This window comes from Pongo abelii, chromosome 6, assembly GCF_028885655.2.
Source record: "Pongo abelii isolate AG06213 chromosome 6, NHGRI_mPonAbe1-v2.0_pri, whole genome shotgun sequence".
In the NCBI taxonomy this organism is placed as follows: Eukaryota; Metazoa; Chordata; class Mammalia; order Primates; family Hominidae; genus Pongo; species Pongo abelii.
The window spans coordinates 137,419,421-137,444,395 of NC_071991.2; the positions used below are offsets into that span (position 1 = coordinate 137,419,421).

The window sequence follows — 24,975 nt, forward strand, 5'->3', positions numbered from 1 at the left end:
TTGACTGCACTTGCCTGTGTTAAGGTTTCAGATCACTCCAAAGATGGAAAAACGGGTTCACACTCACCTTGGACCTGACAAATACAGGCAAGCCAACTGAAGCCCAAGCAGCAAGTCGCCAGCAGACACACGTCCTCAGGAAGGTGGAGGCTGGGCAAGAAGCAGGTAGTGAGGACCAAGCAGGGAGGGCTGACAGCCTGGTGATACTAGTGGCCCTGCCAGCCCCTCTGCCAACAGGAACAGAACCAGCCAATGCCCAGAAGGGAGGCTCCTGTAAACTGCCACGTGTGGGAGACACACACAACACTCTCTCCACATGCACAGCACATTGCTCAATGGTGAACCTGGGTCTTATGGGGCCTGAAGCTTATCTATGAATTGGAGGAAAGAGAAAAAAAAATGTGTTAACATTTGCAAATTTTATCAAAACCTATGACCACGTGACCATATTGCTAGGGTCCCTCCTAGGGCCTGGGGAGGGGCTCCAGCAAGTGAGGGGCCCTGAACCTTCAGCTTCATTGTCTTCGTAATAAATCCATACGCAGCTCACCAAGCCGTGTCATCAGCTCTGTCACAGCCCTGATACGGTCTGAATGTTATGACCCCCAAAATTCCCATGTTGAAATCCTCACCCCTGAGGTGACAGTATTTAAAGTAGAGGTGATTAGACCACCAGGGCCGAGCCCTCATGAATGAGATTCAGTGCCTTTATAAAAGAGGCCCTTCCACCGTGTGGGGTTACAGTGAGAAGACTGAATCTATGAGGAAGCAGGAGGTTGGACTTTATAGACTCCAAACCCAGTAAATAAACGTCTGCTGTTTATGAGCCGCCCAGTCGATGGTGTTTTGTTACAGCTGTCCAAATGAACAAAGGCAATCAATCCCTGACTCTCAGAAAAACGCCTGGCACCCAATAGGTGCTCAATCAATAGACGCAGAAAAACGAGCTTCAGTCTTCATCCACTTCAGATAAATTTTCTTTTATTTCCATACTCTTTTGTGACATGTGTGGCACAAGTATTCAATCTCACGGGGATGTTAAAACCCACACTCGAAGGGTGTCCAGTGTGCTTAGGAAATGTGGGTTTGGGCAATCACAGGCCAAGCCTGGGGGTCCTAGGGGAAGCTACTCCTCCAGGTCACCTGCCAGGTGGATGCACTTCCTTGGGCAATGGGTGACCCTACCAGGACAAGGGGAACCAGCAGGGACTCGATGGCACCATACAGCAGCCACCTGTTCTGACAATGTGACACAGACCAACTAATGCCAGAGCCCGGGAGAAGCCACAGCAGCACTGCCTGGGTTGGTGTCAGAGCAACAGGCAGAAGTGACTGTGCCGCCCCTGGGCTGTCCTCCACCGGTGGCTACTATGTCATTATGGAAAAACTATGATGCCATGAGACTCTGAAAAATCGAATCACTGCAGAGACAAACTCATAAAAATTAAAACCAATCCATAAAATTGTATCTAGAAACTCTGTCCCTGGTGCCAATAAGCAGCAAAGTCAACAAAGAGTAAAAACTAAAACTTCAACACATTATTAAAAAGCAAAACTGGACTCAACTACAATCACTTCTGGTTAGTCCACTAGTGAGCCCAAAAGTGACTTAAAAGTAAAAATCATTATTAGCAAGAGATTAAGAACATAACTTCATTGAGAGGTCAACATTAAGAGAAAAGTTCATTAAAAGTTTTCTGTTTAAAAAGAAAAGGAAAGGCCCAAATAGCCATTTCAAGGCAGAGGAGGTGAAAGGCCTGGAACACTCCTGTGCGCTCACTGTCGGCTGAACAGGGAGCCCAAGGCCAGCAGGATGGAGGGCGTGACCGAGGGCTTGGAGGAGGTGGAGTACTGGATGAGATACTCTGGGTAGACCTGGTGTTTCTCAAAGATCACGAAGATGGAGGGGTCAGACACGCTGTTCACGCAGCTATCATAGAAGGCGTTGCTCCGGCCCTCCTTGGCCGGGGGACGGACAAAGGAGGCATTGCCCCTGACGAACTCGCCCACCAGCACCCGGGCCAGGAACATCGTGTGGGTCTGCGTGTCAGATTTGCTGTAGTGGTGGGAATATGCAGCATCTCGGGCAAAGTAGCTCCCTGAAATGATACACGAGGGCTCAGCTGGGCGCCTGGTGGAGGGGCCTGCAGCCAGGAAGGGTCAGCACACTGCGAATAGCATCCCGGTGATGTGCAACACCAGGGCCTCTACTCTTTCGCCCCGCATCTCCCTCCCTTCCTCCCTCTGTGCCATGTCTCCACTCTCCCTCATGAAGTCACATGCATCAGTGACACCAACACCCTTCTGAGTGGCAGCATCTGAGGAGTTACCAAACTGAGATAGTAAACTCCTTTCAAGTTCCGGATCTGCCCTACAAAACCTAAAAGCCTCTGGACATGTCACTACTTAATCCCCCAAACGTCAGATTCCTCAGGCATAAAATGGGGCTGTTCAGCCCAACCTTATAGGGTTGGCATGGAAAATGAATGAGATCCCATATATGGAAGCAGTCTGTAGACTCCGGCAGCCCAATGTATAGAATTATGAGCCTTGTCAAATGGAAATCTGAGTTAGAAGCTGTCACCTGTACATTTGAATCCACAAGTCTACCACTGGCTTCTGTCCATCTTGACCCCTCGCCATCGCTATCTCAGACAGACACTGACTAACAAAGAACTGATGGACCTGGAACGTGGACTGCTGGGCAGAAAATGTTCTCAACTTGGTAAGCATATTGTGGTTACAGAAGATAATGTCCTGTTCTTGGGATGGGTTAAAGGGTGAAAGGAGACAATATATGCCACCTACCTGAAAATGGTACAGAAAGAGAGAGAGGGAGAGAGAAAGAGAGAAGTGGCAACATGTTAAAACCAATGACTCCAGGTAAAATTTACCCAAAGAGGTTTTTTTTTATTATTATTATTCCAATTTTCTTGAATTTGGATTTCCAAAGAAATAATATTTTAAAACTTTCTTTGGCAAGTTTAACAGACAAGAAAACACTCAGATAACTCACATGATAGCTAGAATACATGTTTACATGAGTATCTCTGAGGGTTTCTGGTTTCTATTCTAAGGAAATCAATAGTAAAGGCACAGTCAGGGACTTCATCAGGGCTGGGAAGGTATTCCCTCTCCTCTCCTGTCTCTGTCACCATCTCCCAGGGCCTCTGCTCCACAGGGAAGCAACACCCCAGCCTAGGCAGGCCACCCTGCCCACACCTGGGGCCAAGCTCCTGACCATGCCCAGAGGAGCAAGAGCAAGGATGTGACTGGTAGCCATGCCCAGGTACCACCACGCATGGAGTTTGAACCTGCTCATCGGCTCAGGCTGGTCCCCTCATGCCCTCTCGCCGTCTGTTCCTATGCAGGGGCAAAGCAACATGGGTTCTGCTGGTGGAGGCCAGTCATGCCTTACCCTTGCCGTAGGAAGTGCCATGAACACCACAGACCCGCCAGTCAAAGTTCTGCTGGCAGATGGCATCCACGAAAATGGTGCTGGTGCCGTGGAACAGCTGCCGCTCATCCACGGCCTTCCCTCCGTTCTGCTTCTGCATCTGTCCTTTTTGCCTAGAATCACAGAAGAATGTGTGCTGGGGGCAGAGTGTGCCAGCCACCAAATACAGCTGGCCTGATGCAAAACAACACATTTTTCCAAAATTCCAAAAGTGTCCTGGGACCAAGAGACACAGGTCACAGGCTACCCTGACTAGGCCTGTGAGGCTCCAGCCACAAGCCAGGGTGTGGGAAAGAAGGGGGATCATGGGAGCTGGGTGAAAACCCTCCCTCCACAGCTCCAGACTGCAGCGGCTCCCTGGACTCCAAAAGCAGAGCAGCCCTTGGAAAATGGGTACCATTCCCCCCAGCCCCGCCCCCACCTTGCTCCTGTGTGGAGCTAAGCCCTGGGATGCTGTAGGAGTTTTGAGGCAGCTGGTCAATGGGTGCCTATCCTTCTCCCCTCTCCCGTTCCCAGACTTCATCACTGTGCACAGAGTACAGATTACACTGCCCCAACCCCATCTGGGGACAGGTCAGCAAGACCCAGACTGCCATGGTGACCTATTGTAGGATTCCTCCCCACATAGACAGGTGAGTGGGTGCTCAAGGACAAGCCAGTCCTCATGTATGAACCTGAGACCCCTGCTCTCCAGCCACAGCCTTATGTTCCTGGGGCTAATGGTGTGGTGGGCTGTACTGACCCATCCCACTGTCTCCAGGGAGGCAGAATGGACAAGTGAGGGTGCTGGCTTTGCCACCACTCATGAACGGGACCAGGTGGTATGCTCCAGGAAGCCTCGGCGCCCTCATCTCTACAATGGGATGTGCTACCACACTGCCCTGGGGGAGCAGATGAAGGAGAGCAGACACACAGCTCCCAGCACATGGCAGCCCTAACTGCCGCTCTGCTTTTCCTGGAAACCCGGGCCACATGTGGCAACCAGCCAGTGGTGTGAAGGGACAGAGCCACCAGCCCACCAAGAGCGAGCCCCAACGCACCACTGGTAGACTTCCCAGAGGGCCAGGTTCTGTACTCGCTCAATCTTCTGAACAAAGTAGAAAGGCAGCGTGCGGTTAAAGAGGTTCCAGACCTTCTGATACTCCTCCGAGGAAGAACTAAGGGTGATCTTCTGCAAGGGGCAAATGTTTTTAATGCATTACCATCAACGTGCAGAATATAAATCAGTCCCTTCCCAAAGCTTCTTGTAAACACTAGAACCGCAGAAGCACAAAAGCCCAGAGAGCAGTGATCACATTCTCCTGTGGTTTCTCCAGGCACAGGAGACAATCGGTCCTCATGAAATGTCATTGATAGGTTCTTGGAAACTGCAATTTTAAGTAAAACAACAAACTGCATGCCATAGGAACTTACCTCTTGTTTGTCAGTTAGCATATGGGAAATTGGTTTCGTTAGACAGTATGTTGTGCCACTTTAAGTCAGTTTCCAAGAACCTATTGATGATGTTGAGGATTTACTATGTTTGCAAATTGTAGTCCACTTTGCTCCTCATCACTGTGAAACCAATCTAAAGGACAGACACGTGATGCTTAGGCCACCATCGAGGGTATCCCCTGGATGTCCCTGCTCTTTTTTTTTTTTTTTTGTCCCACACAGGCCAAAGACACAGGTTGGACTACATGGTCCAAGGACCACAGAGTTGTCTAGACAAACGTGTTGAACCCCTTCAGGTCCTTAGCACTTCTTGCCTGCACTGTTGGCATCTGCATGTGCCTTGTACAAGCTCAATAAGTCCTCCCAGGACAGGGATCGTCATGTTGTAAAGCTGAGTTACACAGTGCTCGGCAGTCGGCCAGCTGGCAGACATCAGCCCAGGTGCAGATGGGCAGCCTCAGATGTTAGTCTGCGTACTCTCCTGCACTCAGGCACAGCTCCCACTGGTCAGAGCCCCTCAACAAGGTGCCAAATTGACTGTCCATTCTCCTGTCTGCTAGTAGTGAATGCCTACCCCCCTGACAGTAACCCCCCTCCAAATGCCCATCGGACTCAGGTCCTCCCCAGGCTTCTTCTCCTTTTCTTGCTTAGTAAAATTGGTATTTATTGGTTAAGCCCAGCCCATAAACTCCTCATTTCTGCCCTTTCTAGCAAATTTCACAGCTCATCCTCCTCCCTCCAAAAGACAACCCCTCCCCTCAGAGCCACAGCCAACTCCTGGGTGGTGAAAAAACAAAATCCTCTGCAAAAAACAAAAACAAAAACAAAAATAAAGCCCACATCTGTCACTGCCCTCCTGCCCCAATTAGCCCCAGCCTTACAGCTTCTTCAGTGTTGAGGAATGGCACAGTCTGTTCACATACACCCACTTCTACAGAACACCTTCCTGTCCAGCCCCAGGCGCATGCGTCCCCTACCTGAAAGCCTGGGTCTGGCAGGGCAGAGGAGTCCCAATAGTCTGGGATGCTCTTCGGGCCTGGAAACTTGGTATTGCTACAAAAATGTAAACAAAAACATGTAAACATTTTATTCTTACACAAAGCAAATATACCATAGGTGGTCTCTGCTAGCCAAACTCACCAGTCTTGAGTCTCAGCATATCATATTTTAAGAGCAGGTAGAAGGCAAGGAAGAATGTTAGCACAATATTCACCACATGAGAGCACTTTTATCTTTGCCTATGTAGCCAAACTCCAAACAGTGCTACAGTCCTACAGTCCTGAGAGACCTATTTCTCACCTGTGTCCCAACTACCACACAGAAGGGATAAAAGGGATGGATGGAGTACATGGTTAAAGGAGCACACACACAGCCATAAACCTTTATCCACAATTCTGAAATTCTAAGAGCTCTAAAGACATTTTTTAAAGGCCTCAATGAGGTCTAATTAACATTTTAAAACTTTTTTTATACAGCTCAGGAAAAGCAGGAGAAAATATGAAATAAAACATTTTTTGAAAAACATAAAAGTGACATCAAAACTCATTTGGCAATGGAAATTTGACTGAAGTTAGTAAGAGGCCATTGTGATCTGTATCTATCCTTCTTAAACGGACTATGCATATTCTTTACTGCAGAAATATTAATGTGCTAAAATACAGAGTGTCACGTGTTACAAGCATCACATTATCTTTCTAAAAATTAAATAAAAGCAGTTCAAAAGACATACGGATCAAGGGTTCAGGAACAAGGACTGTGAAACTATAATTACAAATCATTCCTATTAAGTTTCAGAATACACTGTTCTTTCTAAATAGATCTACCTTCTGTTTCTGCTGGCATGAAACATACACCTTCATCCTAAGCCTCAAAGAACTCCCACAAATAACTTTCCTCGGAAAATGGCACAGTTCAAAAATAACCAAGTAAGGTCCTACCAGCAAGAATCAGCCAAAAACAGACCCACAAAGACTTAAGATGCTGAAATTATCAAAGAGATTACAAAACAATTATTCTTCCTATGTTTAAAGGAAAAAAAAAAGACAAACTTTAAAAACATATGCAAGGAACAGGAAGCTATAAAAAGACCTGGAAGATCTAAAAAAGAACCAAATAGAACTTACAGAATTAAGTACAATCTTTAATAATAAAAGTGTAGTGGACAGGCTTAATAGCAGATTAGACCAGCTGGAGGAAGAATCAGTGAGCTGAAAGATATGTGAAATTAAATTGTCCAGAATGTGACCCACAGCAACAAGGAAATGGAAAATGCAGGAAAGAAGCTGAGACATGGAGAACAGTGAGAACTGGAATATGACCAGAACCTAAGTGAAGCTCTAAGAGAGGAGAGACAAGACAGCGGAGGCGATTTTCAAAGAGAACTGATGAGACGCACCAATCCACAGCTTAAGAAGCCCAAAGAATTTCAACCATGATAAAAGCACATACCTAAATACACCTTAGTGAGGATGCCTACCTCCAAGACAAACAAGCTCTTAAAAGTAGCCAAAGGAAAAAAGAGTGATTACTGTCAAAGAAGCACCTGTTAGACCAACAGGCAATTTCTCAAAAGCAACAATGGAAGCCAGAATACAGTGGAGTGATCATCACCAATGATCCAAGAGAAAATCCCTACAACCTGAAATTCTATACCCAGTGAAAATTTCCTTCAAGATTGATGGCAAAATAAATACACATATTGGCCGGGCACAGTGGCCCATGCCTGTAATCCCAGCACTTTGGGAGGCCGAGGTGGGCAGATCACTTGAGATCAGGAGTTCAAGACCAGCCTGACCAACATAATGAAACCCCATCTCCACCAAAAATACAAAAATTAGCTGGGCATGGTGGCGCACACCAGTAGTCCAAGCTACTCAGGAGCCTGAGACAGGAGAATCGCTTGAACTCAAGAGGCAGAGGTTGCAGTGAGCCAAGATCATGCCACTGCACTCTGGCCTGGGCGACAGTGCAACTCCATCTCAAAATAAATACATACATGCATACATACATACATACATACATACATACATGCATACATACATACACATTCAGACAAACCAAGAACAATTTTCCAACAAATCTTCATCGAAGGCAGCCTTGTCCAACCTGCAGCCCACAGGCTGCATGTGACCCAGGACAGCTTTGAATGTGACCCAACACAAATCTGTAAACTTTCTTAAAACATTATGAGATTTTCTTGTGGGTTTTTTTTCTTTTAGCTCAGCTATCGTTAGTGTTAGTGTATTTTACGTGTGGCCCAATTCTTTTTCCTTTAATGTGGCCCGGGAAAGCCAAAAAGATTGGACACCCCTGATCTAAGGTAATCTGAAAGGACAAAGTGGTAAAAATGTGAGTAAATTTAATGAAACTTTCAGAGTATAAAATAATGGTGCCTCTTGAGGTTTAAAAAAAGTTGAGACGAAGGCAAATGGAAGAAAAGATAGGAGGGCAAAGATATTGATTTACTTGTACTGAAGTGAAGAACATGTAGTTTCTCCTATAGCCTTTAAAATATACATATACACAAAAGAAGGTAAGAAAAGAAAAAATAAGACCCAATCACATGAATGAAACATTTTCATGGAGGATGGGCAACGTGGTGAGACCCTGTCTCTACAAAAAATAAAAAAATTAGCTGGGCATGGTGGTGCATGCCTGTGGTCCCAACTACTTGGGATGCTGAGGCGGGAGGACTGCTTGAGCCCGGGAGGTGGAAGGTGCAGTAAGCCGTGATCAGGTCACTGCATTCCATCCCGGGTGACAGAGTGAGACCCTGTCTCATAAATAAATACATACATAAATAAATTTTACATGACACTCCTGTATTATAACTTCTGAATATGGACATTACATTTTATGACCCCATTAATTGTGTAAACAGAAAAGTTGTTTCTCAAAGTGATCTACCCTCAGATTCCCAGTTGACCATGCAGGCCCAAGCAGACTTGCTTACTGGAGTTAATGACAACCAGCTGCTGGCACATGGGTCAGAGAGAAGAACTGAACACTTCATCTGTGTGAACACTGTGTGACACTCCGCTTACAAGAGACCCCAAATCACTCATATCTTAGTCTGAATCACTTTTAGTTTGGACATTTGGCATCTTCTTGTGGCCCCCTGAAAACTAAATTAGAATGACAAGAGAGATCTACTCTCAGAAAGCAAAGAGACTTTTCCAAACCTTGTCTAGGGTAGGCTTTGTATAGGAAAAGAATAAAAAATGACTTCCAGAAACAGGAGGGTCATAATCAACCAAAACTCTAAATCCAGAATCAGTAAGACACTGATACATTTAACTTAAATAATAAGAAACATATCTTTATGGTAAAATACTTCACAGGCAAAGTCAAAATGCAAACAACAAACTAAGAGAAAATATTTGCCATTTATGTAACAAAACAAGGGCCAACCTCCCTAATAGATAAAAGGCTCTTGATATTTAAGAAAAATATCAGAAAGTTGATAGAAAAATGGATAAAAAGACCAACAGTCCACAGAAAAAGAAGCAAAAATGGCACTTACATGTTAGAAATAATATTCAACCTCACTCCTAAGAGAGAGCAAACTGAAGTCCACTGACCCATCTTTTACCCCTGAGAAATGCAAAAGCCCAAGAGCCTGACAACTCACTCTGTGGCATCTCATGCGTCCTAGTGGGTGTGCATAATGATTCAAGCCCATGGAAAAGAACTTGGTTTACTTCCTTGGACTCTGACCTAACAGTCTACCTCCAAAATTTGTTTTTTTTAATTAAAAAAAAAAAGAGTCGGGGTCTCGCTATGTTGCCCAGGTTGGTCTCAACCTCCTGGGTTCAAGCGATCTTTCCATCTTGGCCTCCCAAAGCGCTGGGATTATAGGTGTGCACCACTGCACCTGGCCATACCTCCAAAATTTGAAACAGCACATACATCAAATGGTTCATGACAGCATTATACTTTGTAATAGCAAAAGACTGAAAACAACACAAACATCCATGAAAAGGGGACATATTAAGTAAACTATGGTACATACATATTACAGAGAACCAGGAAAGAAGAAACAGATTGAGGAAGTTAATGAATTGAAACAAAGTGATTATCAGGATCTATTTTTAAGTGAAAACAAAAAAGGGTATAGAACAGTATAGATAGCATGTTCCCTTTTGTGCAAGAAGAAAATACTTTTACGTGTATGTATGCAAATGCTTATTTTTGCAAAGAGAAACATAAAAAGGAGAAACCAGAAACTAATGTTACCCACAGTGGGAACAGGGTAGAGATAACAGGGAGGAAGTTACAGACTACAGAGGATACCATTTTATATAGGTTTGACTTTCAATCACGTGAAGGTTATACACATAGTCAAAAACAATAATAATAATTATTATTATTTTTGAGACGGGTCTCACTCTGTCACCCAGGCTGGAGTGCAGTGGCATGATCTTGGCTCACTACAGCCTCGACCTCCCCGGGCTCAGGTGTCTCTCCCACCTCAGCCTCCTGAGTAGCTGGGACTACAGGCACACAGGCTGGTCTCGAACTCCTGGGCTCAAGCAATCTACCCGACTCGGCCTGTCGAACTGTTGGGATTATAGGTGTGAGTCACTGCACCCAGTGCAAAAATAAATTTTAATTTAAAAAGGAAAAAGTAAGGCACATTCCCAGGAAATTACTTTGCTAGGTCTGACTCACAAGGCAGTTTCGTGGACTGATAATACCTTTCTCCTCTATCTTGTACCAAACTCATTTAAAAAGGACCTTTGCATGCTTCACAAAACAAAAGAACCAAAAGAGACATTGTTGGTTCTCCATAAAATAGACACAAGCCAGACCTCTGAGGCAAACAGAAGGTGCAGCCAGCTACCAGTAACACTGCCTAAAGTCCCAGCACTGGCTCTGGCAAGCCCAAACTGTATGGGCACTGTGGTCCCTCTCCACCATGCAGGCCACCTTCCCCCAATATGTGGCTGCATGGTTTGGAGAACACTGACCCCTTCCTCTCAGTTCCAATCCCATCCCACCTCCCCCAGCCTAAAATAACACCAGTGGTTGAGATAGGGTCTGATCAGTGCAAAGCACAAGAATTTCCCCTCATCTGCTATAGGAGGTTTCTCTCCTCCCTTCTAGGGGCTCACAGGCCACAGGCTAACCTGGTGGCTCCTGGCAGCCATCTTGGGAATGAAAGAAACTCACCCCGACGAAGCTCACCCATTAGTGACTGCAATATCTGTTTTTAGAGTTTTGGTATTCCATGATATTCAAATACTAAAATACATGAGTTTTTATTGGTGTAATTCCATCATTATTTCATTATTTCAACATTTAAAAAATTCAAGTCTATGACTCAATGATTCCACAGAAAAGACAAACGGAGGACGGGTTGGCTTCAAGTCTAGACTCGCCTTCAGAGTCTGTCTTTTCCAGGGAATCATCGCGGATCACAACAGGCAGCCTTCTAATTACGCATCACGAAGCTTCTACCCACAGGGTAATTCCCACTCTGGTCCAACTAGTAGAAGACAAACGATAACAGAGTGCGGGAGCACTTCGCTGTACAAGCCAATGGGTGCCCGGGTGCTGTCTGAGGCAGGTTTTCTGTCACCGCTGCAGAGCACACCCCAGCTGATTACATCCTAAGTACCAAGCCCCCCACTGCAACCTACCAGGTTTGCATAGTCGTCACATCCTGGGGAGACATGTATTTGGGTCTGCGGCAAACCTTTTTAGTTGTGCCATAGACCAGGTTTTTCTGAACGAAGGCTGAAAAAAAACATAACCAGTGAAAAAATATACATATACATATACATACACACAGGATGGCAATGTTTTATGAACACAAATTAGACAGATTTGAAAGCTTATCCAAATGTGTAAAGCCCAGAATCAGTCTGTAAAAAATAGGGCCATTTTACACATTTCAAATATTCATAAAGAAAATAGGTACCCTTAGGAGACTGGGTTTAATGAATAGAGGAATGATTAGTAATTGACATATCAATTATACATGAGTGCTTTTAAATTGTTCCTTCCAACCTTGTTTAAACCATTATTTTGCTTGGCAATTTTTCCCAGCTTGGATATAAAAAAGCCTCACCCCAGCCTGAGATCAAACTACCACGTCTTGAGTTAGTGGGATTCAGAGTTAATGTAAGTTTTATAACTTTGTTTTAGTTAAACTATGGCAGTATTCATCAACCTTTCTAAACCAACAATATCTTTAATAAACAAATTTCTTGCTTCCCCACCCTCAAGAACCCCATGCTCATCCTGAGGATTTGGGGTTGGGGGAACTGGCCCCTCAAGTTGAAAAACGACAAATACCTAGAAGTGTTTGTTATGTCCTTGCCTGCCAGAAAAACCCTCTCAAGTCTTACTTTTTTTTTTTTTTTTTTTTTTTAAGAGATGGGGTCTTGTGCTTTGTTGCTCAAGTGGACCTTGAACTCACCGGCTCAAGTAATCCTCCCACCTCAGCCTCCCCAGTAGCTGGGACTACAGGAGTGTGACACCATGCCCAGCTAATTTTATTTCCATTTACAATTAACATTTTAATATTAAAAATTATAGATGTCCAGAATTAGCCTTATTGCACTTGAGCATAAACTGGATGGTTATCCAAGTGTGTGTCTCTTAGGTTGCAGCCGAGATGGTTACCATTCCTGGAGGTCCATCCACATTCTCATTCAGAGCCCATGATCCAGATGCAGCAACCATGACCCCTTCTGTTACCCACTACTCAGCTGCCCATCAAGACCATTCTCACTGGCATATTTAAATGGGTGTTACTGGCCTACTGGCCATCTGTGATGAATCTTAAATGGCTTTCACTGGTGAAATTAAAAGTGAGCCAAGATACGTGGACTGGCTAAATGTGTGTCAGACACATTCCCTACCCTTCTATGGACACAGTAAAGTGAGGTCTTTTCCCTAATTTACCCTTCCAGAGGATACCCTAGGCTACGGCCTGTCTTTGGGGGATTCTGCCCCGTCTGACACCACCTAACAGGATGCTAGAATTCTGCTTCTGGAATCCTGTCATTTGCCTTGAGTGAATCATTTATGACAGGAGTCCCTAAAAGGGCAGAACCGAATCATCCCTAAACCTTCAGAACAACTCATTTGGGCTATTTTGTGTGTGTTTTAAATGTACTTGCTTCCTAATAAATAGCTAATAAATATGTGTGGCAGTTTGCTTTGAGACTTGCTTTATACTTAGTAGTGAAGTTGTGGGGGAAGAAGCCAATTCATCTCAAGCTTCTTTTGTGGATACTGGTATCTACCAAAAGAAGGAGGAGGAAGAGGAAGAGGAAGAGGAAGAGGAAGAGGAAGAGGAGGAGGGGGAAGAGGAAGAGGAGGAGGAGGAAGAGGACGAGGAGGAGGACGAGGAAGAGGACGAGGAGGAGGGAGGAAGAGGAGGAAGAGGAGGAGGAGGAGGAGGAGGAGGAGGAGAAGGAGGAGAAGGAGGAGAAGTAGGAGAAGGAGGAGGAGGAGGAGAAGGAGGAAAAGAAGAATTGTGCCCACTCAAATGGGCTTCGGTCAGTCTGCAGGAATCATAAACTGCACGTGTGTGCTCTTCCCCATCCCTATCATGAGGTTCTGTTATGTCCCCAGGGTGTGGCCTAGGTTGGGAATGATCAAGGTAGTATCTGACATTTCTGATATATCTGTTTTGATATTTTCCAGATATTTAAAAGAAATATTCCAGATCGCTGTCAGCAGCAGTCAGATGCATGCTTGCCACACAGTCCTGACCTCCAGGGCAGTCCTGATTTGATTAACGTCTTATGCTCTCACTGTCCCCTCTCATGCACTGGTGTGTGTCAGGCTGTGGAAAGCAAACCAGACCACACGTGGCTGGCACTCTCCAGCAGAGGCAGTTCGCACTCTAGAGGAGAAAAACTTCACTGTAAGGGCATGTCAAGGGGGTAGTGATCTACCCTAAGCAAAACCACAAGTGCCACAAAACCACAAGCAAAACCAAGGCCAGAAACAGACAGCCAAAGTGGTTTTAGGATAATTTACCAGACACTTCACTATACTCCACATAGAATAAAGGTCTGCAAAAATAAAGAAAACCATAAACTGTGTTTAAAGGAAGGCCCACTTACTCCCTTATAAAATGCTGAACATTCAGAAGGACTCAAGAGTTTAAAATGTGAAATACAGGCAAAACGGAACTGAATAAAGCTAGACCGATACACTCATGTGGAAATGGCTTAAGAGAAACTACACAAAATTAAAACTAAAAAAAAAAAAATTCTCACAAATCAGCCACTTGGAGGAACTGGCCAAAGGGTCGCCTATTTCTCTCTGTAATGCAACTAGGATGAAACATTTCAGCCCCAGCCTCAGGTCACCATAAGTGCATGAAAATCTGCTTCTCAGGGACTTTTAATTGCTCTGTGTCCTACCATCCGTTAAACCCATCAACTCCAAAGTCGCCTACAGAAAAGATGGCAGCAGGCCGGGCGCGGTGGCTCATGCCTGAAATTCCAGCACATTGGGAGGCCAAGGTGGGTAGATCACTTGAGGACAGGAATTCAAGACCAGTCTGGCCAACATGATGAAACCCCGTCTCTACTAAAAATACAAAAAATTAGCCAGGTGTGACGGCTCATGACTGTAATTCCAGCTACGTGGGAGGCTGAAGCACAAGAATCACTTGAACCCGGGACGCGGAGGTTGCAGTGAGCCAAGATCACGCCATTGCACTCCAGCCTGGGTGACAGAGCAAGACTCCGTCTCAAAAAAAAGATGACAGCAGCACTGCTGCAGCAGGGAGTGAAAGGCAGACACTGCACGACAGAGCTGCTCGGACACCTGTCAGGGACTCAGGTTAGTCCTCGGACACAGCAGGACAACCACACTATATGCATGCTGACTCTGCTTGTCCTCCACACTTGGGGCTCCTGCCCCTCCTGAGGTCGATTCTCCTCTCACCCTCGATGCAGCTCTTCCTCCACTGCACAGGGCCAGTGTCATCTGTCTCCAGGTCTACCTTGGACCTGGTACCTTGCTTTTCTTTCCTGTACCCACCCAGGCCCTCAGTGTGTGCACACGGCTCCTCCAGGGTTAAGGTGTAGGGACAGAGCCAACACAGGCAGGCTCTGCTGGGCGAGGGCAGGGCACAGGATACCTTTGAAATCTAACTCGTAGTTGTGCTTTCCGGCCTGGAACTTCAAGGTAGCTGCCTGGCCATCAGACCCCGGTGTGCAGTAGGCCAGGTAGGCCTTCTCCACGTCGCTACTGCTGACAGTGGTCACAGGGTGCGCCGTGCCCTGCGATGGAAAGCCAGACACTTTATGAAGGCAAGAGACTGCGTGATGAGGAAAGACGCTGGTGGCACCCACGCCACATTTCAGAGATGCTCCTGGTGGACAGTCCTGTGGTGGGGAAGATGGAGGCCAGGGAGCATGGTATGGCAGGAGACAGAGGCACAGAACGGAGGCAACATGACTCTCTCCTGAAGCTGCCCTAGCAAACACAATGCAGTAAATATGGGTCCTGCTGAGCAGGAAGACAGGGATGGGAGCAACGGAGAGGAGGGCACTCAGGTCACCTAGGACAGAGGACGCGGCAGCCACTCAAATGCCGGCAGAACAGCAACAGCGACTTCTCGAGTGCTGCTTGACTGGGCAGCCCAAGCCAGGCTGCTCTTACCTGTCTATTCATGTTGCAACCATCCTTTAATCAGAGCTCGGTCCTCTTCCTTGCAGTTTTCTTTTTCTGGTCCCTAGGAGCATTCATCTATTTTTAAATTATCCATTTCAATCCCTATCCTTCCACAATTACCTACAGGAAATCTCATAGCTTCGGCTGGAGTGAGTTTGAGTTCTGGCTCCCAAACCTGCTGGCTCTATAACTTTGGCAAGTTATCTTAACCTCCCTGAGCCTCCGTTATCTCAAGCTTGTAACATGAATAATAGTACTTAGGCCATATTCATCCCTTTATACAACAGGACTATATTGTCCTCACAGGGCTGGAGAAATCATTTAAATAAGGCATGTGGAACACTTAGTACAGTGCCCACAACAAAACATACTCAATAAATGTTACTATTATCATCACTGTTCTTATTAAATTTGACATTAAACTGACAACTAAAATTAAAGTTATTGAACCTATAACCAACTAACTCCCTCTGTCCCTATCAATTTTCCTGCTCCTCGTACTGCTACCACCCTAGTTGTTCTGGGTCACAAGCTTTAGGTGTTACTAACAGAACAAAAGTGAGACAAGACAAGAGTCACCCATGCCTCTGCGCAACTGAGTCCAGCAATGGAGAAGGGGAAAAAAAGTACCCAGACATTTCAAAGCCTCAAGCACAAGGTCCCACACAGGTCTCACGGGTGCTCTAGACGCTGAGAGGGGTAACTAAGAATGACCAAGGAAGGGTGAGACCCAGCAAAGTTTTCTTGGAAGAAAAAGACGCCTGAGCCAAGGCCCAAGCCCGAGGGATGACATGAATTGGCCCCACGAGGACCATGAGGGGCGGGTGTAAGAGGTATAATGGTTTGTAAAGCAGCCTCCTAGTTTACGGTCTCATAGTGGCACCTAAGTTTCTCTCTCTGAAGTCTGTCCTCCTTCAAAACCAAGCCATTAGACTAGAGTCCGGGAGGAAGAGGATGTGGTATAAAAATCCCTTTCCGACAACAAGAGGAAAGGAAAAGAAAACAATCCCTCCCCTTTGGGCCTGAGGAAATGAAGCTCTGAGTCAGGGAAACAGAGAGGAGAAGCAGCAGTCAGATGCACGTGTCCTGCCCCGACCCCAGGCCTCCAGTCAAAATCCCTGCAGACGGGTGGTCACAGAGGGAGGGAAGATGCAAGTGGATGAGCAGAAAGCAAAAAGCAAAGAGTTTTTTTGCCCTCAGTGGGAGGTTTGGAAGGAGAAACCAACAATGGCAGCCATATTATGTGTTAAGCTGAGAAAGGTCTCGGTTTAGCACCTGGAGGCACCAGTGAGATGTGGAAGGAATGACAGATTCCCACATGTCCTGTGGCAGGACCAGCAGGTGTCTGATTTTGACATGAAATGTTGGAGTACTTCTTGAGCTCAGACAGAAAAAACTTAGCTTTTCTGGGAATCAAGAGAAAACTGTTTTGAAGTGGCAATTAGCAGAAAACTAAAAAAGAAACCTAAATGTGGGGTTACACCAGAAACATGTAGGAAAGGGAGGACAAGAAAAACCAGATCATCCTAGGCTGTCCAGCCTGAAGCCACCAAGCCTACACGTGTTTCTACACCCCCACTAGCACGTGGCATATCAATAACATCCACACGCGGTTCATCCCCAGACATTCTCAAACTGCTCACCATGAGTTTCTGCACTGCCACAAAGGAGGAGGAGCACAGGAGAGAAAGGTGCACGCTCCAGGTGTTGGCTGGAGGAGAACGGCCCCAACAACCAGAGCTGTGATGAGACACCACCGGGGAACCCCACTTTTGCATGGGTTGCCCAGAGCCCTGTGTCATCTCATTCAGCAACCAGCGGTCTCCAAGAAGCCGGACAGATCCCCAAACAAAATGAACGTGACGGTCACATCTGCTAAGTGTTGTTGCGCCTGCCATCTGTCCCTCCATCTCAAGGAAAGCCGGGATTCCCAGAGCATGATTGGGCGGTCATCTTGTCCCCCTCCTCCATGTCACGCCACAGCCTCTTCCCCTCACGCTCCTGACCAAACCCAGAGAGCTTATCTGGATGAGTCCCACAGGGCAGGTCAGAGAGCGTCCCAGGTCGCCCACGAAGGGAGGGAGACAGGTGGGAAAGGCAGGCAGGGCAGAGCAGCAAGCAAGGAGAGGCTGGTGCTGGCAAGAGGGGAGCAGGTAAGCAGAGGGGAAAGGAAGTAGTGCGAGGCAGCAAGGCCATCGCTGAGAGTGACCATCTCCAGCTGACCAACAGACACTGTCAGTAACACCCTCCTCCTTCCATCAGCCAATGTCTAGTTCCTGAGGACCGGCTATGCATCATTCCACATACAGGATACGATGGGGCAAAACAAAGACAAAAGTCCCTGCCCTCATGGAGCTTACATTAGAGCATCATCAGAGTTAAAGGGCATTCTGAGGGCAGTTAAGAATAAGAAACTAAAGCTTCAATACAGCCTCTTAAAACCCAGAAGAGTACAAAATACCTATCGATTTTCATTTTGGAGGGTGGGTTCTTTATCAATGGTGCCTTCCCTAAACTTGTACTTGAGACGGAATCTCGCTCTTTCGCCCAGGCTGGAGTACAGTGGTGTGATCTCTGCTCACTGCAACCTCTGCCACCCGGGTTCAAGTGATTCTCATTCATACCTCAGTCTCCCGCGTAGCTGGGACCACAGGCATACGCCATCACGCCTGGCCAATTTTTGTATTTTTAGTAGAGACGGGGTTTCACCATGTTGGCCAGGCTGGTCTTGAACTCCTGACCTCAAGTGATCTGCCTGCCTTGGCTTCCCAAAGTGCTGGGATTATAGGCATGAGCCACCATGCCCGGCCTAAACTTGTATTTCTGTAAGTGACCAGGGGACTCCCTTTAATCTGACCCATCCACAAACACCTGCGAATAATTGACAGCAGCTATTTTTTGTTATTTGGCTTGGATTCCAAACCTATACATGATATAAATCAATTTTCTTATATTTGCCTACCTTCTGTAAAGTTGCAGAAATGGCAGACAACCGGTTTGAAAAGCCTTTACCTCTATACCACAGCTACACAAACACACTTGCACATAGGCACCAGCACTGGGGTTAAGTTACCTGTTCAACAAGAGAAACATCTTTCTATCCCATTTAATAAAACCAGTGAAGAAACTTGATCTCACTACAAATTTGTCATTCAGTTCTCATGAGCCAACAGATGGAAGCTCTTCAAAGATGAAAGCTCATACAAATAAATTCCAACTTATCTAGTTTTGCCATAATTCTCCCAAAGCAAGTGAGCCACACTGGCACCTGGGGATCCTCAGCTCTCTCAAGGATGCCCCTGGCAACAATATGGGGGCTCTTATTTGGCTCCTCTCTTACAGATCCTCAGGACAAAACATTCACCCTCTTTCCATCACACTTACCTGTCTTCCATATTCCTGCCAAGAACCAAACTCATCACTCCAGTACCAAATCCAGTCAGTGGTGAGGATGAAGTGTGGAGGTTTGGTGACAGAGGAGGCCGTGGAGAGGCGGCGAGCCTGGGTAGCACCGTAAGTCATGGCGTTAAAGTTCAGACAATCAGAGTGAAAGGTACTGGCTGACTCAGAGCACAGGATCCTACAGAAGAAAAACAGCAGCAGACTGAAAATCCCACCAGCCAAGCAGACACAGGTCCCTCAGCTTGAGAACATACAGCTGGGAGATGCGAATAGTCAATGTGGCATGCACATTTTAGAAAAAGTTTCCAGAGGTAGAGGAAACTGCTTTTTCAGATCAGTTTGGAGGTATAAAAATATCAAAATCAAGATAATGTGGGAGACTAGTTATGATGAAAACTCCTCTTAGTACAAAATGCCGAAGATACTGGTGAAAACATTCTTTTTTAAAATGCACTGCTGAGCTGGCAAGAAAGGGAAGTCCTTAGAAGCCAAAAATAACAATAGTTAACATACACTGAGTGTTTACTGTGTGAGCCAGACCCTGCATTAAGCACTTTATATGTATTAGGAGATGACATTTTCACAACCCTATGAGGTTGAGACTATTATCTCCACTTCACAGATGGGAAAACAGAAGCTCAGGAAGGTGAAGAAACCTGTTCAAGGTCAAACAGCTAGTCAGCGGGCAAGCTGGGCTTTCAGGTGGGCTGCACAGCCTGCACCTGAGCCACCAGGACACGCTCCCTTTCTAAACGCAGTACTGCCTAAAGACCAAAGGAAGGTACGAAACTGGAGAGCGGAGAGGAGGGCGAGAGTCAGCAGCTATGCCAGGGCAGTGTCGATGAGTAACGACAGAGAGCCTGGGCTTTGGCCGCAAAGGGGAAGCAGGAAACAAATGTAGGGTCTGAGTAAGGCAGGAGGCTGAATCTCAAAAGAGATACCTCTGGGTAAAACCAGGACCCTAAAAGATGACCCACCTTAGTAAAGGGGGACTGGAGAGGGGACTTGCCTTGCAAAGACATCTGGGAAGGAAACTTGCCTGTATTAATGTTGGTTCTGGATAAAGGAGGAAAAAATTCCTCTGAGAACTCATAAACCACTCAAGCCTCACAGAAGTTTTAGGCTGATTCACATTTTGGGAGAATTAGATGCAAAGAAGAACCAGGGTAGCAGTTCTCAGAGAAGCAAACACAAATCCCCTCTGGAGAAATTCACCTTCAACTCAGGCCTCAAAAGAATTTCCAGGCCGGGGGTGGTGGCTCATGCCTGTAATCCCAGCACTTTGAGAGGCCGAGGCAGGTGGATCACGAGGTCAGGAGATCGAGACCATCCTGGCTAAGATGGTGAAACCCCGTCTCTACTAAAAATACAAAAAATTAGCCAGGAGTGGTGACGGGCACCTGTAGTCCCAGCTACTCAGGAGGCTGAGGCAGGAGAATGGCATGAACCCAGGAGGCGGAGCTTGCAGTGAGCCGAGACCGCACCACTGCGCTCCAACCTGGGCGACAGAGTGAGACTCCATCTCAAAAAAAAAAAAAAAAGAATTTCCAAAGAAATTTCCATCAAATCAAACATGAGCTCAAAATCGATCACAAAATGTGGAAACAAAGACACTATGAGCAAAAGTTAACAAAAACAAAATCAGACCACCTTGAACTACAAACATTAGTATTCTCAGATGCAGATATACGTGGTATGTTTTTTAAAAAGGAATTGAGCATCAAAAGTATGAGTAAGAATCAAGAGACTATAAAAACTGACTGGGTAAATTTAAGAAAAAAAAACAGAACTTTTACTATTCATTATTCTTTTCTTTCTCCTCCACTCCCTCCAAAACTTTTTTTCTTTTCCTTTTTTACTATTTTTTTTTTTATTTTTTAATTTTTGAGACAGAGTCTCACCCTGTCACCCAGGCTGGAGTGCAGTGGCATCATCTCAGCTCATCGTGATCTCCGCCTCCCGGATTCAAGCAATTCTCCTGTCTCACCCTCCCGAGGAGTAGCTGGGATTACAGGCATGCACCACCACACCCAGCTAATTTTTGTATTTTTTTGTGCAGACAGAGTTTCACCATGTTGGCCAGGCTGGTCTTGAACTCCTGGCCTCAAGCCATCCGCCCTCCTCAGCCTCCCAAAGTGCTGGGATTACACACGTGAGCCACTGCTCCGGCCTTAGAACTTTTAAACATAAGTAAATTAACTGAAATTTAAAAATCATACTTCGATGGGACACACCGCATCTCAGAAGAGGCTGAACTAATGAACTGAGAGCCTGAGAGGAAGAAGTGTGGCAGAGTTTAGAAAGAGAGTAAGAGAGAAGTTAGAAGACATAAAAGATAAAGTGAGAAGACTTCACCATATATCTAATGAGAATTCCAGAGAAGGAATACTTAAGGAGATCATGGCTGAGGAAATCAGAAAGCACAGCAAAATATGAGTAGCATAAATTTTTTTAAATCCACACGCAGATCTTAGTGAAACTGCACAGCACCAAAGAATGACAAGATATTAAAAGCAGCCAGAGAGAAAAAACAGACTATCTACTATGCTGGATTGAATTGTGTCCCCTAGAAGATATGTCGAAGGTCTAATCCCTGGTACCCATGAATGTGATCTTATTTGGAAATAGGGTCTTTGCAGATATAATCAAGTTAAGATGAGGTCATATTGGATTCCGGTGGGCCCTAACCCAAAACTGATGTCCTTTTAAGACGAGGGAAATTTGAACACAGACACATGGGGAAATGCCTGTGACAATGGAGGCTGAGATTGGAGTGATGCGTCTACAAGCCAAGGCATGCCAAGGATTTCTAAGCATCAGAATCCTGGAGGAGGCAAGAAAGGATCCTCCTGTAAAGCCTTCAGACAGAGCAAGGCCCTGCTAACACCTTCAGTTTGGACTTGTAGCCTCCAGAACTGAGAAAATCAATTTCTGTTGTTTGAAGCCATCAAGTTCACGGTAAGTTGTTACAGCAGCCCTAAGAAGTGAACTAATGCCACCTCGATTTAGGCTGATAGCTAACTTCTAAGCAGAAGCGATGGAATCCAGACAACAATGAAATAGTCTTTGAAGAGCTGAGGGAAAATACCCAGTAAAACTATCTTTCAAGAACGAGAAGGGAATAAAAACCCTTTCAGACTAACAAAATACACAATTACCTCCAGACTCTCACTAAAGCAACCTCCAACAGAGGAACTTAAAGAAGGAAAGTGATCAACAAGAAGTGTGAGCAAAGGAATGGTGAGTAAGAAACAAAATGATAATTGTGTAAGCTTAAACAAATACTGACTGCCAAAAACAATATGAATTTCTAACCTCTAGGATTAAAAATATTATAGCAGCAATACATACAGTGCATCTTTTTTTTTTTTTTTTTTTTAATAGAGACAAGATCTAGCTCTGTCACCCAGACTGGAGTGTAGGGACACAATCATAGCTCACTGCAGCCTCAAACTCCTGGGCTCAAATGGTGCTCCCTCTGCAGCTTCCTGAGTAGCTGGGACTACAGGCATGCGCCACCATGCTCAGCTAATTTTTTAAAAAATTTTTGTAGAGACAAGGTCTCTTTATGTTGCCCAGGCTAGCTGTGTATTCCTAGCCTCTAGCAATCCTCCCACTTCAGCCTCCCAAAGCACTGGGATAACAGGCATGAGCTGCTGCGCTCGACCCACATCTTATGTGCCTGGCACTGTTCTGAGTGTTTTATGCATATTAACTCATTTAATTCTCAAAATAACCTTATGACATAGAAACTATTATTTTGTCTACTTAACATACAGTAAAGCTGAGGTAAAATGAGATTAAGTAATCTGGCCAAATTTATATAATTAGTAAATAAGTTTGAATGAAACTAGTCAGAATTCAAGTGTCCAAGGTTCTTTCATTGTTTGACAGAATGACAAAGGGCACTGATTGGCTTAAGTTCAGCTAAAAGTCTGTTAAGATAAAGAGTCTGTTTAGATTTCCAGAGCAGCCACTGAAAAAATAAAAATTCAGTAATATAACATCCAAACTAGTAAAGGGAAAAAAACCAAATAAGGAAAAAAACCTACGAGAAGATCAAACAGAGAAAAGAAATATACAAAAAGTGGGTCACAGTGACAATTATAATGAGTGGCAGAAATAAATCCAGATCCACATTATTGGCCATTTGTGCTTCCTCTGCCGGGAAGTGTCTGACCTTGTAGTTTGCCCATTTGGAGAGTGAAGAATTTGAGTGAAAGAGGCCAGACACAACAGTACATACCACGCGGTTCTATTTATACGAGATTCAAGAACAGGCAAGACAGAGATCTATGGTGACAGAGGTCAGAACGGTGGTGAACGATGGGAGCAGGCACTGACTGGAAGGAGATGGGGTGAGGAAAATGATCCATATCTCAATCAGAATGCTGGCTACACAAGTGTATGTATTTGTCAAAACTCACTGAACTGTATGCTTAATATCTAGGGTCTTCGCTGTGTGTAAATTTTGCCTCAAAAAGAAAGACTGGGGTGGTATGTGAACCATTTAATCCTCCTAACAGGAGTAATTGGTTTCACATACTTTACCAATAGCAATTTGCACATAATTGTACTCTAAGTGCCAATTTATTTTATACACTCAAAAAGCAGGCTCAAATTCTCTTCTTGGCAACATATTTCAGCAAGTTCAATGAAAAATATGTTAAGTATTTGAAAAGAAGGCTATTCGGGAATTCCCTATTTACTCTGAATTGACTAAGGGAAAATACTAGGACATGCCTGGGAAATAAAAAGTTAAAGGTTAAACCATAAACAGCAGTTCAGCGGTATGGCTGTATAGGCCAAAGGCCAAAATTTCACAAATAGAAATGATCACCTCTCGCTTTTCTGTAATAATGAGTATAGATGTACACGATCAATCCCAGCACCAAACAATTGAGAACTTAATGCTTGGTCTTGGTACCATCTTCTCCTTTCCCCATTGCTCCTGTCTGAAAGGAGAGGGAGGTGGGAGAACAAAGCCACCAAACTGCCAGTATGAACGCTGACTTTCGATTCCAGCCCATCTTCTACCTCCAGACTAGGCTGCTCAGTGTGTGTGTGTGTGTGTGTGTGTGTGTGTGTGTGTGTGTGTGTGTGTGTGTGTGTGTGTGTGTGTGTGTGTGTGTGTGTGTGTGTGTGTGTGTGTGTGTGTGTGTGTGTGTGTGTGTGTGTGTGTGTGTGTGTGTGTGTGTGTGTGTGTGTGTGTGTGTGTGTGTGTGTGTGTGTGTGTGTGTGTGTGTGTGTGTGTGTGTGTCACACACAGAAGCCCAGGCACAAAGCAGAGACAAGGGACATATTTCCTACCTTTCTATCTTGGGATTGCAATATGCCTCTTCAATAAGTTCCATGTTGTCCAAATCCTTCCATTTGCCTCTATCCAAGAATTGCCATCGATACGGCAAATGGAAATGAACTCTATGACACTTATCTGAAATAAAAACATAAAGGAGTAAGATAGCTTGGCAATATGCAGCATGCCCTAGCCTTGTGGTTGTCAACAGGTGTGGTGCTGCCTGCTGACCTGGGAATATTCTGAAATGTGTGGTAGAGTCTGTTTTTTCAGTGTAGGCATGCCTGAGCATTTAGATATGGAAACACTTTTTGTATTTTATTATATACATTGCTACGATTTAAATGTCTGTCCCTTCTAAAACTCTTGTTACAACTTAATCGCCAATGTGATAGTATTGAGCGGTAAGGCCTTTAAGAGGTGACTGGGTCATAGATGAATGGATTAATGGGTGTATGGGTTATCATGAGAGTGGAACTGGTGGCTTTGTAAGAGGAAGCGAGGCCTGAGCTAGCATGGTCAGCCCCCTTGCCATGTGATGCCCTGCAGCACCTCAGGACTCTGCAGTCCCTACCAGCAAGAAGGCCCTCATCAGATGCAGGCCCTTGACCCTGGACTTCTCAGCCTCCATAAAGGTAAGACATAAATTCCTTTTCTTTATAAATTATCCAGTTTCAGGTATTCTGTTATAAGCAACAAAATGGACTAAGACATACATCTTCCTTCTTTATGTCTCACT

General features: G+C 45.2%; 1 protein-coding gene across 1 annotated transcript in view; it reads right to left on the bottom strand.

Moving 5' to 3' along the window:
* Positions 1–964: 964 nt before the first annotated feature.
* PARP12 (poly(ADP-ribose) polymerase family member 12) overlaps positions 965–24,975 on the bottom strand; it is a 41,088-nt gene continuing 17,077 nt past the window's right edge. Inside the window, exons 5-12 of the mRNA XM_024250341.2 lie at positions 24,251–24,374; positions 18,923–19,118; positions 15,003–15,144; positions 11,533–11,629; positions 5,869–5,944; positions 4,498–4,628; positions 3,419–3,570; positions 965–2,099 (exon numbers count right to left, since the gene is read on the bottom strand). Coding sequence (XP_024106109.2) covers positions 1,777–2,099; positions 3,419–3,570; positions 4,498–4,628; positions 5,869–5,944; positions 11,533–11,629; positions 15,003–15,144; positions 18,923–19,118; positions 24,251–24,374 — 1,241 coding nt within the window. The 3' untranslated portion in view covers positions 965–1,776. The remainder of the gene's footprint in view (positions 2,100–3,418; positions 3,571–4,497; positions 4,629–5,868; positions 5,945–11,532; positions 11,630–15,002; positions 15,145–18,922; positions 19,119–24,250; positions 24,375–24,975) is intronic.